The sequence below is a fragment of the Nelumbo lutea genome, chromosome 1, assembly GCF_056320005.1.
Source record: "Nelumbo lutea isolate HS-2025 chromosome 1, American lotus-T2T, whole genome shotgun sequence".
Classification (NCBI taxonomy): domain Eukaryota; kingdom Viridiplantae; phylum Streptophyta; class Magnoliopsida; order Proteales; family Nelumbonaceae; genus Nelumbo; species Nelumbo lutea.
Genome location: NC_142684.1, coordinates 12,232,142 through 12,244,883, shown reverse-complemented (window position 1 = coordinate 12,244,883; position 12,742 = coordinate 12,232,142). Strand labels below are relative to the sequence as shown.

The following is a 12,742-nucleotide window of genomic DNA, read 5'->3' as shown; positions in this document are numbered from 1 at the left end:
CACCTCTAGTATGCGGCTTGGAAGGAATGTTGCTTTACCAAAACTGTCGACCAATGAAAAAACGACACGTACGTGTTGAGAGGCTGTTGTATGTTGATTGTTGTTGTTATTTCACTGTTGTGGACTCTTACGGACTGTGAATAGGAAAAATATTTTCTGAGGAAAACATTTAATTTGGACCAGATTGGGTCCAATCCGGTCCATTTACATTTCAATTGGACTGTATTGTATCTGATTTGTATGAGGTTTGGACTGGATTTAGTCCCATCCATTTATAAATGGACCAATGTTGGACTGGACTGGATTGGACCAAATCCAGTCCAATTGACAACTCTATTCAGAGCTAGTTAATGACAGGTATTGAATTGCCACATTTTAAAAGTTTAAGTACTAAATTGATTTATTTTAAAATTCGGGTATTGGATTCCCACATTTTCAAAATTTGAGTACTAAATTGATTCATTTTAAAGTTCGTGGACTAAAGTGGCCGTAGGACCGAATTACATGTAGGAAATTTTCCCATAATAAAATGGATCCCGCAAATATATGAAGCCAAACGGAGCCTTAATATTTTGAGTTGATTTTCTGGTACGGTGAATCTCCATGAGAGGGACCCATTGGATTGAGTGGCAGGTTCCTAACTTCAGATAATATAAATGTATAATCAAGTTAGACGTGGCAAGTTGGACCCACATGATGTTATGAGTCCAATCACCAGTGTCACTTTGTTTATACGATTTCTACTTCATGTCTTCGTCTAATGACTTCGGTGGACGGGTGAGCACGGAGGGGACAAGAAAATATTATTTTCTTTAGAACAGACTGGAGAGTGACGTTGGCGTTTTGTGCGTTGCGGATAAGGGTGTCTACATCATTTCCGCTTTGTCTTCTTTTCTTTATTTGTAAGGACATACTTTTGCTCGCCAAATGGACTGTATCCTCTCTCCATTGCAGGAGCATCGCTCTAGGGTTTGTTAAGGTGCGCCCACAGGAATTATCTGCCATCGCCACTCCATTACTGTTAACACCAATCTCCTTTTAGCTCTCTCTTGTGTGCTTTTCTTTTCTGACTTTCATCTAATACCTTTGTCATCGTTTTCCCTTCTCCGTTGTTCTTCCTATTGCAGAAGTCTGATTGTACTTGTCACTACCAGGTATATCTCTTTCTGTTGCAGCCTTGCAGGGGTGCTACCGTATGTGTGTGTGTATGTTTTGTTTTTTTACTAGAAGGTTGTAGATGATCAAAATTGCTGGAGGATTTGTTTTTTGTGTTTGGTTTCTGTTTCTCTGTTTTTATAATCAACAATGGGTTGGAGTAGAGTTGTGCTTTCATGGATGCTCCACAGTTGAAATATCTAACACTCCTGTGCAGTTTGTCGACTTCTTCAAATAGTGGTTTCATAACTTGATCTTGTTGTATTTTATTGTGGGGGTTCAGTTCTGCATGTTTCCCATAATTTGACTTGCGAGACATTGCAATTTTTGTTTGTTTGATGAAATATTATGAGCTACTGAATGATCAACTTTTTTTAAGTTATCATTTATCAAGCTCGTGATCAAGTAGCCCACCAGCACTTTACAAGCAAAACGCATCTTATGCATCTGAGAAAGTATTATGTATCTTATTCCTAATGAAAAAGGTATTATGTATCTCAACTGATGTATATGCCCTTTTTCTTGTTAATATTTACACGGTTGCCAGAATTAACACACTGTCTCCCTATACAGATTCCCAGAATTCTTTTATATACTTATTATAGTTTGTCCTTGAAGTTCTGTTGAAACATGATGTGCCTGCATTCTAATGTACTATTTCAATATAATTATAAAGGTGAATTGATGATTTTATTACTGTACTACTTGAAAATGTTATAACCAATTACCTTTTCCATTAGGTGTATGCAGCCATTTTAAGACTTTCCAAGACACACCTCAGAATTGGTGGTTTCTGTATGAGATTGCTTACATGCCGTGGTGTATCCCTAGTTAGCAAATTTGCATATGATATGTGTGTTATATGCTAATGACATTTTTTGGAAGAAAATGTTCAGAATTGCATATTTTTTTTCAAAAAATACAAAAATACATGAATAATTAGGAAAAACATATAATAAATGAATAATTCTGATTTCGAAAACTATGGGATGATAATTTGGGTTTTTTAATTTTATATAAATTTTCATAATTTTAAAATATATTAATATTTACATATGCATGTTCAGTATATTATATACGTATTCATTCACAAATAAAATATACCGAATTTTTACTTCAAACCTTTTAAATGAGAACATATTAAACAAAAACGCATATTGTGCCAGTCTTCTACCTTATTATGCTTATTTGACTGAATTATTTGTTTTATTCTTTGTTCTTAGTTCCAAGTTATGCACATATATTTCCTATTATCATATTTATGCCATACACATATTTAGTAGCTGTGGGTGTACATGAACTAAAAGAGTTATCAAGGCTTTCTTCTTATAAAGCCTCCATTTTGTTTGCTGGTAGGATGCAAGGTGCAATTCAAGCAATCCGATCACATGGAAACTCTCTCAGAAATGCAGTTCTGCAACACATCCGTGTAGTGGATCCAGTCATGCGGCCTGCTATATGTTCACGCTTTGAGTCAGTGTCCTCTGCTCGATTGGAAGAGAATGGTTTTGAAACCACAACAATTTCAGATGTTCTGAAAACCAAGGGTAAGGGTGCTGATGGTTCTTGGCTTTGGTGCACAACTAATGACATGGTTTATGATGCTGTAAAATCGGTATGTATGTTCTACATTATATATTTCTGTTCTGGAGTTCTTAATATTTTTTTTTTGACATTGCAATTGGAAAAAGGTTTATAGGTGGTAAATGAGATATCTTTTCCAGTCAAGCCTCCTATTACCAGCTTTGTTGTTGGAAGATACGTCTGACTTAGATCATTCATTGCATAGTGGGTGCACTATTTTGCACATTTATTTATTTTATTGCTGATATACCAGCAGTATATCCCATATTCCCATTATACATTCAATCGCCAAATGATGTCTAGAAATTTCTTTTAGAAAAATTCCCAAAAAATCACTTATTTATTTTGTTGATGAAACCCCAAATATGGTGGTCTTGTGTGCTTCAAGCATGAATTTTGATCTGCAAGCTATTCTTTCTCCAAGCTGTCCTTTCCTAGCTGTGCACAATCACTTCTGATGATTAATTCCCAAATTTAGTGATTCTTACATTCCCAACTTAAATATCTTTTTTAATCATTAGAATTGATTCTCTGCAAGCAGGCCAAACACTATCAGAGCTTCCATCTGGAAGGTTCCTAGGTTACATATGTTCATTTGCATACATTTGCTAAGTGAACATATTGGGAAACCTTTTCCTAGTGTATTTTATTTTCAAAGATTTAAATAAGGGATTTCACTTTCTCTTTTATCAGGTTACTTTTTTTTTTCTTTTTCTTTTTCTTTTTAACTGATATGATTTGATTAAAGGAGAAGGAAGAAAAAGTTAAAATAGAGCATGCAATTGTCCAAAACCTAGAAAGGTGAAGATTTATCAAAAAAAAAAACCTACAAAGGTGAAGGGTTTACCAACCACATAAGTGAAACAAAAAATGGTGAAACAATCTTCTGCCCACAATACGTGGTAATCACTTTTTAGGAGCATACCCCAATTAGAAGGAACTCCTCCTGATCCACCTCTAGTAAGAGCATCGACTAAGGAGTTGCTAATCTTGGGATCCAGCTGATGAGATCTTAATTTCGAGGCCAATGTTTTTCTGTTATGATGATAAAGTACCCATTGGTCTATCAACCATGTCAGACTGTTCTGACATAATTTTGCTAGCTATAGGGCAGATGCACTTTATTGGTTATATTGGTATAGCACACTTAGTGTACTTTATTTATTCCAGATGACACAGAACAATGTTGGAGCTTTGGTGGTGGTGAAACCAGGGGAGCAGAAGTCAATTGCTGGAATTATTACTGAAAGAGGTAATGAAATGTTGACTTAAGATGCTCTGTGAGTGGTGACAGTGGTCTATTGAACATGTTTTATATGCCTTGTGAGTTTGATTATTCTTCTTGTAAGATGAAGCATGCTTCAGTTGCAGAAATTTAAAATGCTTTCATAATGCACATTAACATATGATATCAATATTTGGGATATGATATCATTCAAGACTAGTAATTTGAAGTGTAATTGTGGTTATTTTACTAATAATTTTCCGTATGTGCTGTTAAATACTTGTGAGGCTATGGCGCACATTGTCATGCATTGGAGTAACAATCCCAGTGATATGTTGTTGATTTTTAGTAAAATATCTACTTGAACGAAACTACATTTGGAGGTAATTTGAGGCAAGATCAATAGACAAGCCCTTGTGATTTGTGACACCATACTTAATTAATTTCTAAAGTTTAATATTGTGTACCAGAGGAAAGTCAGCATCAAGAACTTAAGGATGGTCTGTGTATCCTGTCTTTGCCATAAATATGGATAGATCTAGGGTTTCACACCAGCACTTTATAAGCCCACTTAATCAGCCTAATTTGACCTGATATGATGATCTTAACCATCTATTCATGTTAATCTTTGGACTATGGGGGCCTCCAGGTATTTGGAAAGCTTGGTATTTACTTTCTGCAAGGAATTTAACTTTAATCAAAATTGAAGCATGCCTTCTTTCATTGAAAGAAGAAATGATATAATTAACATTTAAAGCTCTCTCTCTCTCTCTACACCCCCTAAATTGAATGCATGCAGTGATACAATGTCCATTTAGCCTTGTACAGTGTAGTTTTTTGGTAGACTGTTGAGTTATTGTGATGTTGCAACCTGTAGATATTATTGCATCCTTTTGTTGCTAGTATTCTGTTTATTGGATTTCATCACACAATGTGTAAAATTACTAGACGAAGTTTGGTCTTTTGTTTGATGGAAAATGTGTTTGTGCGCACTACCCAGTTAACAGAACCATCTTCACTGAGTAACTGTATCTTAAGATTTTGGGGTTCAACAGAGTTGACTCTTAGATGCATAACCTGAAATATGCATCTGAACCCATGCAACTTATGTTTACTTGATTGTTTTGTGTTTCTGGTGCATGTAAATGATTTCCCAACTTGATATGCTTTAGAGGACACATTAAAGCAACTACCAACATTATTTCATTTATTAGTCCGATATATAGACAGGCCATGATTCCATCTTTCCTTTGCATCATCCTTCCTTGAGATTGTTTTGTTAAGTTTATCTAAAATTAGCATCATTAGATGCTTCAAGTATATAACTGAGGCATCATGTTGGGTGAGCCGGTGAGGTATCTTGCAATGAACAAGAGATGAACTGGTTTTCCTTTCTTCTTACAAGGAAGCATATTTTGTTTGTAAACATTCCCTTATCTCTATGGATGAGGTACCTATAACTGAGGTTATCCACCTTTAGGATTTTATCAATATCAATACAATCTGTTGAAAGAAATGTCTTTCTTGGAACAGGAATTATTGAAATGTATTTAATCCACAAATATGGAGAGATGAATATGGGGACTCCTTTTGAATTCCCAAACTAACTTTTCACATGTAAATTTCCTTGGATGATTAGACTTCTTTGCTAGACAACATGGCTAGCAATTTCTCTCTCTCTCTCTCTCCAAACGTGCGTGTGCACAGAGATCATGTCAACACTATTTTTGTTGGTGGCAAAGTCATCTTGGTCAACGATTGTTGTGTCAGGTTGATTGAGAAGTAATTGATGTGGTCCTCTATGATCACATAAGGGCACATAATTTTGATGCTCCGAATCTTTAATGGTATAGCTGCCAGGTAGATATCACTTCTATTAATTTTGTGATTTGTTTCCAGACTACCTCAGGAAGATCATTGTTCAAGGAAGGTCATCCAAGTCAACTAAGGTTGGAGATATAATGACTGAGGAGGTATGCATTGAGCATCCCCTAAACTTGATTGGAGTTTCCTCATTCACAATGCCATATTAGCATTTATATTTTATGGCTGTCATTTTGTGATAACAAATCTACTGCCGTCTTGGCTGCTGATTTCAGAACAAGCTTATCACAGTTAGACCTGAAACCAAAGTTCTGCAGGCAATGCAACTGATGTCAGGTATATCTTCTGCTTTTCTTTATCAAGTATTTTAGTAATAGTAATTGATGGTGTGACGCTGCAGTCCACCATCCACTGGTGATTAAATGAATCGAGAATGACAATGTAGGCTTTGGTTCCATGGTAATTGGCAGATAATCGCATCAGGCATATTCCTGTGATCAATGATACAGGGATGATAGGCATGGTGTCCATTGGAGATGTCGTTCGGGCAGTGGTGAATGAATACCGGGAGGAGTTGGACCGCCTGAATGCATACATACAGGGGAGTTATTAAACACAAGATACCATATTACTACTTGGGCTGCTACTGCCGTTTCTGATGATGATGAAAGATGTTGATATAGAATCATGAAACTATGCTCTCTTAGAGTTTCTGGTATTTGGTAGACCGTCAATGAATGCTTGTAAATAGTGTGCCTGCTGCTGCTGCTGCTGCTTCGTCTCCTGCTGCCATTTATCTGCTACAACTTTGCTGAATTGCTGATGTATAAAACGGTGAATAATAAGCAACTAATATAATGGAAGCAAGCTGATGAGGTCCTTTGTATTCCTTTATAAACTTTCTATTCTCGTTTGATGGCCATGCTGAGGTCTCTACCTGAAACGTTTTGGGTTGATCTCAACTTCAGTGGGATGTGGAGCTTCTGTTTGCGGATTATGGTTTACGTACGGTATACCCCTTCGCCTTTAATGGGGTACAGATAAAATTGAAGCACTTAATTTTATGCACGCCTCAAAACGCTCGGTCTCAAAGGCACCTTTAACCCTCTACTAAGAGGCTACGGCCTGCAAAGTGCCAGCCGGTTGGTTGGTAGGGTCTCTTGCTGATTGTAAGGGTCTGTACCTGGGTTGGGGGCATTATGGGTTTGGGGATGGGCTACCCCAGTTGTGTAGTCCGATTGCCCCTTTGAACCCAAAGGAAAACACTACGGCCTCTATTTTAGGCCTCATATAAAAAGCATTAAATCTGAAAGAAAAAGAAAAAATATTAGTTAACATTCTTTATATTTAAGAAAATTGATTATTTAGTATCTAATATATATATATATATATATTAAAGGCTTTAAGGCTATGGTTCTCACCATTCAGACACGTGACTTTTTCAAATTTAGATGCATGTCATTTTTTAAGAAGTTGCTGTTAAAGCCCACAACCCGTTACCATCATTCAAACAAGTGGTTATCTCATTTTTTAGAAAGTCAAACACGTAGCCATTTTTAAGAAATTCTTGTTAAAGTTCACAGTGCACTATTAGGCTACAGTCCCCCACCATTCAGACACATGGCCTTCTTGTTTTTCTAAAAAGTTAGACATGTGGCATTTTTTTTAGAAATTACTGTTAAAACCTACAACCGACTATCACCATTTTCAATTCATTCCTAAAAAATACAGAAAATGCAAAGTAGTTATTCAAAATTACTTCTGCTTATATTCTATTAATCTCAGTTAACCATTAGCCCTTTATGTATCATACCAAAAGAAAATGATCCATATCCTAGTAATTATTGAAAATCTATTATTTGAAATTTTAATAATTATTTAAAATATTATTAAATATAAATTTAACATTATTGATTGTGTAGTCCGATGGCCCCTTGACCCAAAGGAAAACACTACGGCCTCTATTTTAGGCCTCATATAAAAAGCATTAAATCTGAAAGAAAAAGAAAAAATATTAGTTAACATTCTTTAGATTTAAGAAAATTGATTATTTAGTATCTAATATATATATATATATATATATATATATATATATATATATATATATATATATATATATATATTAAAGGCTTTAAGGCTATAGTTCTCACCACAGACACGTCACTTTTTCAAATTTAGATGCATGTCATTTTTTAAGAAGTTGCTGTTAAAGCCCACAACCCGTTACCACCATTCAAACAAGTGGTCTTCTCATTTTTTAGAAAGCCAAACACGTAGCCATTTTTGAGAAATTCTTGTTAAAGTTCACAATGCACTATTAGGTTACAGTCCCCCACCATTCAAACACATGGCCTTCTTGTTTTTCTAAAAAGTTAGACATGTGGCATTTTTTTAGAAATTACTGTTAAAACCTACAACCGACTATCACCATTTTCAATTCATTCCTAAAAAATACAGAAAATGCAAAGTAATTATCTACAATTACTTCTGCTTATATTCTATCAATCTCAGTTAACCATTAGCCCTTTACGTATCATACCAAAAGAAAATTATCCATATCCTAGTAATTATTGAAAATCTATTATTTGAAATAAATATTTTTTAAAATTTTAATAATTATTTAAAATATTATTAAATATAAATTTAACATTATTGATTCTACAATATAAGTTTAACATTACTAATTCCCTATACTTGATACGGGGTCATTCGCAGTAATGAAATAAATCAATTTATACTAAAAAAGTTCTCATAATACTTCTTTTAAACAAAAAATATGCATTTGTTTTTCTCTTACTAATGGTTTTGTTCATTTTGTAGTACATGGGTAATGCGTTCCCCGGGTAAGTGACTCCCAAGGGAAATGTTGCCCGAGCACTTTAGACTATGTTTGGGTGATGAGCGATGAGTTACCAAGTAAAGCATAAGGTGGGATTGGTATTGAGTTTTCAGCGGATGGGTAACTTATCCACACAAGTATCACTTATGCAATCAATAATCTCTGAAAAAATTATTTTCCATGGGTTTCATTATATTGGCAAGTGGGTTTCCTTTTTTTCCATCGAACCAACTTATACACCCTTCTTTACCGGAAAACAAATGAGGCCTGAATGTACATGTTAGAATAGGGTTTCCTTTTACCAAATCTAATTACAATGAACCAAGGTTTTAAAAATCAATTAAAAAACAAAATTGTTTTGGCAACTGGTTTTTGGGTCAGCGGTTCAATAGTCTGCGTCAAATGGTTTTAAATATTTTAACATGTGATATGTCATCGTACCTATTAGATTGAAATATTAGGATAAGATGCATATAAATATAAGAGAAATAAGGTTTGACCGTTTGAGAATGAGAGAGATTTGAGAAGCTATCGGCGGTTGAAAGAGTATAAAAGAAAAAGAAGAAGAAGAAGAAGAAAAAAGAAGGAATGAAGGAAGAGGAGAAGGCCACTTGCAAGCTGCAGCGGCGACGACGACAGCGACAGCGAACAACAATGGCGGCGATGGTGGCAAATTGGTGATGAAAGTAGATATGAGATTTCTCTCAGTCCCAGATCTCACTTTCTCTCGCAAATCTATTGTCTACATTGCTCTCATAAATCTCTGAACATGAGATCTCTCAGATCTCTCTCACTGTCTCACACATCTCTTAATTGATCTCTCTCTCTCTCTCTCTCTAGTAGATCACGAATTTGAGAGATCTTCTCCATTTTCACTCTAGTTATAACTTGTCAGAAGTAATAAACCATGAACCGTTCTTCGAGTCGAACAATTTTGTAGTCAAACCGTCTGGATCAATGGTTCATTGATTAATTCAATGGTTTTTTACCAGGGATCGAGTTTGAGATAAAACGAAATTAATTGCTTGGATGATTTCTGATCTAGACGGTCTAATCATCCGGGCCAATGACGGTTCAAAAATATTGCAATGAACAAAAATACCCTCATATAAACAATTTTTGCTTTGGGTTGGGCTCCCAACTCCCCTAACATCTTTGTGTAAGGGGGATTTTGCTTGGCTTTGGCTTGCTTGCCCCCGCTCCAACATAACCCCCCCACCCCCCCTTTACTAGTGTTAATTATTCATCATTTATAATCAAATGTATCCCTACTATTTATTTAATTGATTAATTCTACTTATATTGTTTAATTATTATCTTGTACTACCCCTATTATTTCTGACAATTGACTAATTACTCCGCTACCGTTAGGGTTCCATCACAATCCATCAAAATCTCTTACATGCCAAACCATTCAAAAATGATAGTAATACCCTTTTCTTCACCCCGACGCCGGTACTGGTCGTTTGAAACGTAGGGGGTGTTGGCTCTTGTCATCTGAATCTGATCAAATTCTTACGCACGATCTCTGTAAAATCCAAATTCCTATTTTGTCTGGTATCGGAGAGATGTCAGTGATTACAGGGAGTGGGGCTTTTAGGTTTGCCTAAGGATATGCTTAGGCCAAGACACTCTTTGGACCCCAAAGCTGGTCACACCATTATTGAACTTTGAAGCTAGTGATCTTGAGGCCGAAGCTGGTGGCATAGGTTTGGGGGAGTTGGTGGCACCACCGCTAAGGGAGCAGAGGAGAAGTCGTCTAACCTGTGGGTTTGGGTGCATGAGATGGGCTTCCGCCTCATCGAACTCTGCCTCTTCCCCCTCCATATCGTTCTCTTCCCCAGTGCCACAGAGGAACTGCTGTAACCGTCGAGGTCGTCTTGCTTCACCACTTGCTTCAACGAGGCAGAAAAAGGCACTACGTATTGCTCAAAATGCTCTAAAGAGGGCACCCCTTTTGATCCCGCTCTTCAACCACTGCTACATCCCCTGCAATACTTGCTTGGCTAGAAACCCAAGACGAGAATCACATCTTTTGTTGTGGAGTGGATCTCTCTGATTTCGTTGAACATGAGTCAGTATTCCGATGCAATGAGAAGTTGATTTGTTAGTGCCACCACTAACACTTTCAATTGTTCTACTTGTAGGGGAGGCAGAGAGGGGGAACGAAGAGGAGAAGGGAAGCGGAGGAAGAAGAAGATCATCACTGTTGTTGGAAGTTGTAGTGGTGGCAGTGATTTTGGTCGTTCCAAAATTAGAGGTGAAGGGGGGTGGAGGAAGAAGAAGATAATCGCCATTGCTAGAAGTTGTAGTGACAACAACAATTTTGGTTGATCCAAAGCAGAGAGAGGAGAAGGGGCGGAGGCAGCGGCGGCGACGGTGGCGATTTTGGTCAATTCAAAAAATGAACAGAGGAGAAAGGGGTAAAGGAAGAAGAAAATCATTGTCACCGCTGGAAGTTTCAGTGGCAGTGGCAATTTTGGTTGTTCCTAAAACATAGAGGAGAAGGGGGTGGAGAATTCAACGCTACCCGTGACTATGCTTCATATTGGGCTGGTTTTTCAGCGAGCTCCCGTGATACGAAAATCCATGCTTGGTGAGTAGTAAAGAGGGTATGGTTCGTCTTCTATTTTCAAGGAGAAGCTTAGATTCCGATGGTAGCGGGGGGAGGACACCCAGATGGGTGGAATTCTGGAGTGAGGTGGTTCTTGATCGGTGACGTAGAAATTCTTCATGTTGTTATTTTATCATCACCAGAGCGGTATATCGAGTCCACCCTGAGTTCAGCTTGCGTTCACCCTACTTTGCCATCTAAGGGTAAAATTACCATTTTACTATTTCAATTAAAATTTAATAGCGATGAAAATTGTCAAAAACAGTAGCATGCAATACAATAGTTAAAGAGTTCGTCAATTAGCTAAAAAGTAGGGGTAGCTTAAGAAATTTGTCCATATATAAATTAAGTAAAGATACTTTTATTTAGTAAAAATTGTTATAATTATAAATAAAATTATTAAAAAGAACATAATTTAATAAAAAATAAATATATAAATTAACTATGAAAGAAAAATATATAAGGAAATTAATCATATATATATATATATGATTAATTAAATATATGGATAATTTTATTTAGGTAAATTATTACCATAAAAATATGATTAATTTTAAGACAAAAATGAATATAAATATAAAAAATGCTATAAATTAAAATAAATTTTACCCTTGAAGCATAAAGTATTAGAAATAATTTTAGTATGTATGTATATATTACCTAATTTAGGTAGACATAGTTAAATAAAAAAAAAACATAAGGTTCATATTAAAAATAATATGTATGTAATAAAAGTGAAAATACATAAATTGGCTATAAAATGAAATAAATTGGCATATATATACATATGTGCAAACATTGTATTTATATACATACAAATAAAAAATATAAATTTATACTTTTAGGCTTGTGCCTCAAACCTCCTCGAGGCTAAGGTCCTAGAATACATAGAATGAAAGAAAGAATAGAACAACACATTGCACCTCCTTTGTAAGTTTGTTAATAGAGAATAAATTGCAATGGAATTTTGGGACATGTAAAACATGATTGATGACCAGTTTCGCTCCATGTTTCATAGTTCTGTAATGAGACGTAGTTGTAACAATCCCATTTGGAAGATTGGTTTAGAAGATTGTGGTTGAGTGCAATTAGATAATGAGGCAGTAGAAGCCATATGGTCAGAAGCACAACTATCTAGGATCCATCCAATGGAAATATTGGAGTGCTTACTAGAAAGGTTTACATGTGTAGCTGATTCATGGTTCTCTCTATTCAACAGGCCCATCAGTTGGTTAAATTGTTAGATGCTCAGCCCAGTAATAGGTGATTCATCATCATTGGTGTCTACATTGGCACATGAACTCAGTTGGGGGGTCTTGACAGACTTTGTAGAACGATTTGATTTGCCTTTCTCCCATCCGACAGGGTAACCCACAAGCTTGTAGCATCGTTCCCTTGTGTGCCCAACTTTCTTGCAATGATCGCAAATGTACTTAGAATGATTGAGATTCTCGGATTCTCGAGGGTTGGATCTTGATACATTGTTCAATGCAACCGCTTC

General features: G+C 36.0%; 1 protein-coding gene and 1 long non-coding RNA gene across 5 annotated transcripts; both read left to right on the top strand.

The window, feature by feature from the left end:
• Nucleotides 1-762: 762 nt before the first annotated feature.
• On the top strand, nucleotides 763-6,686 carry LOC148873550 (CBS domain-containing protein CBSX3, mitochondrial-like). 4 transcript variants are annotated; one of them, XM_088963763.1, is made up of 7 exons: nucleotides 772-979; nucleotides 1,128-1,154; nucleotides 2,512-2,770; nucleotides 3,910-3,991; nucleotides 5,864-5,937; nucleotides 6,064-6,124; nucleotides 6,259-6,686. In XM_088963763.1, exons 3-7 carry the CDS (start codon nucleotides 2,513-2,515, stop codon nucleotides 6,399-6,401), a joined length of 618 nt encoding a protein of 205 aa, XP_088819889.1. In that variant the 5' UTR covers nucleotides 772-979; nucleotides 1,128-1,154; nucleotide 2,512; the 3' UTR covers nucleotides 6,402-6,686. The 4 variants fall into 4 exon arrangements, with proteins under 4 accessions (XP_088819891.1, XP_088819889.1, XP_088819892.1 ...); XM_088963765.1 differs by lacking the exon at nucleotides 1,128-1,154 and having other exon boundaries at nucleotides 763-979; XM_088963766.1 differs by lacking the exon at nucleotides 772-979 and having other exon boundaries at nucleotides 986-1,154.
• Nucleotides 6,687-10,126: 3,440 nt separating this feature from the next.
• Nucleotides 10,127-11,374, top strand: LOC148873549 (uncharacterized). The gene is made up of 2 exons (XR_016104942.1): nucleotides 10,127-10,701; nucleotides 10,775-11,374. It is a non-coding gene; the product is annotated as an uncharacterized LOC148873549 (long non-coding RNA).
• The last annotated feature ends 1,368 nt before the right edge of the window (nucleotides 11,375-12,742 follow it).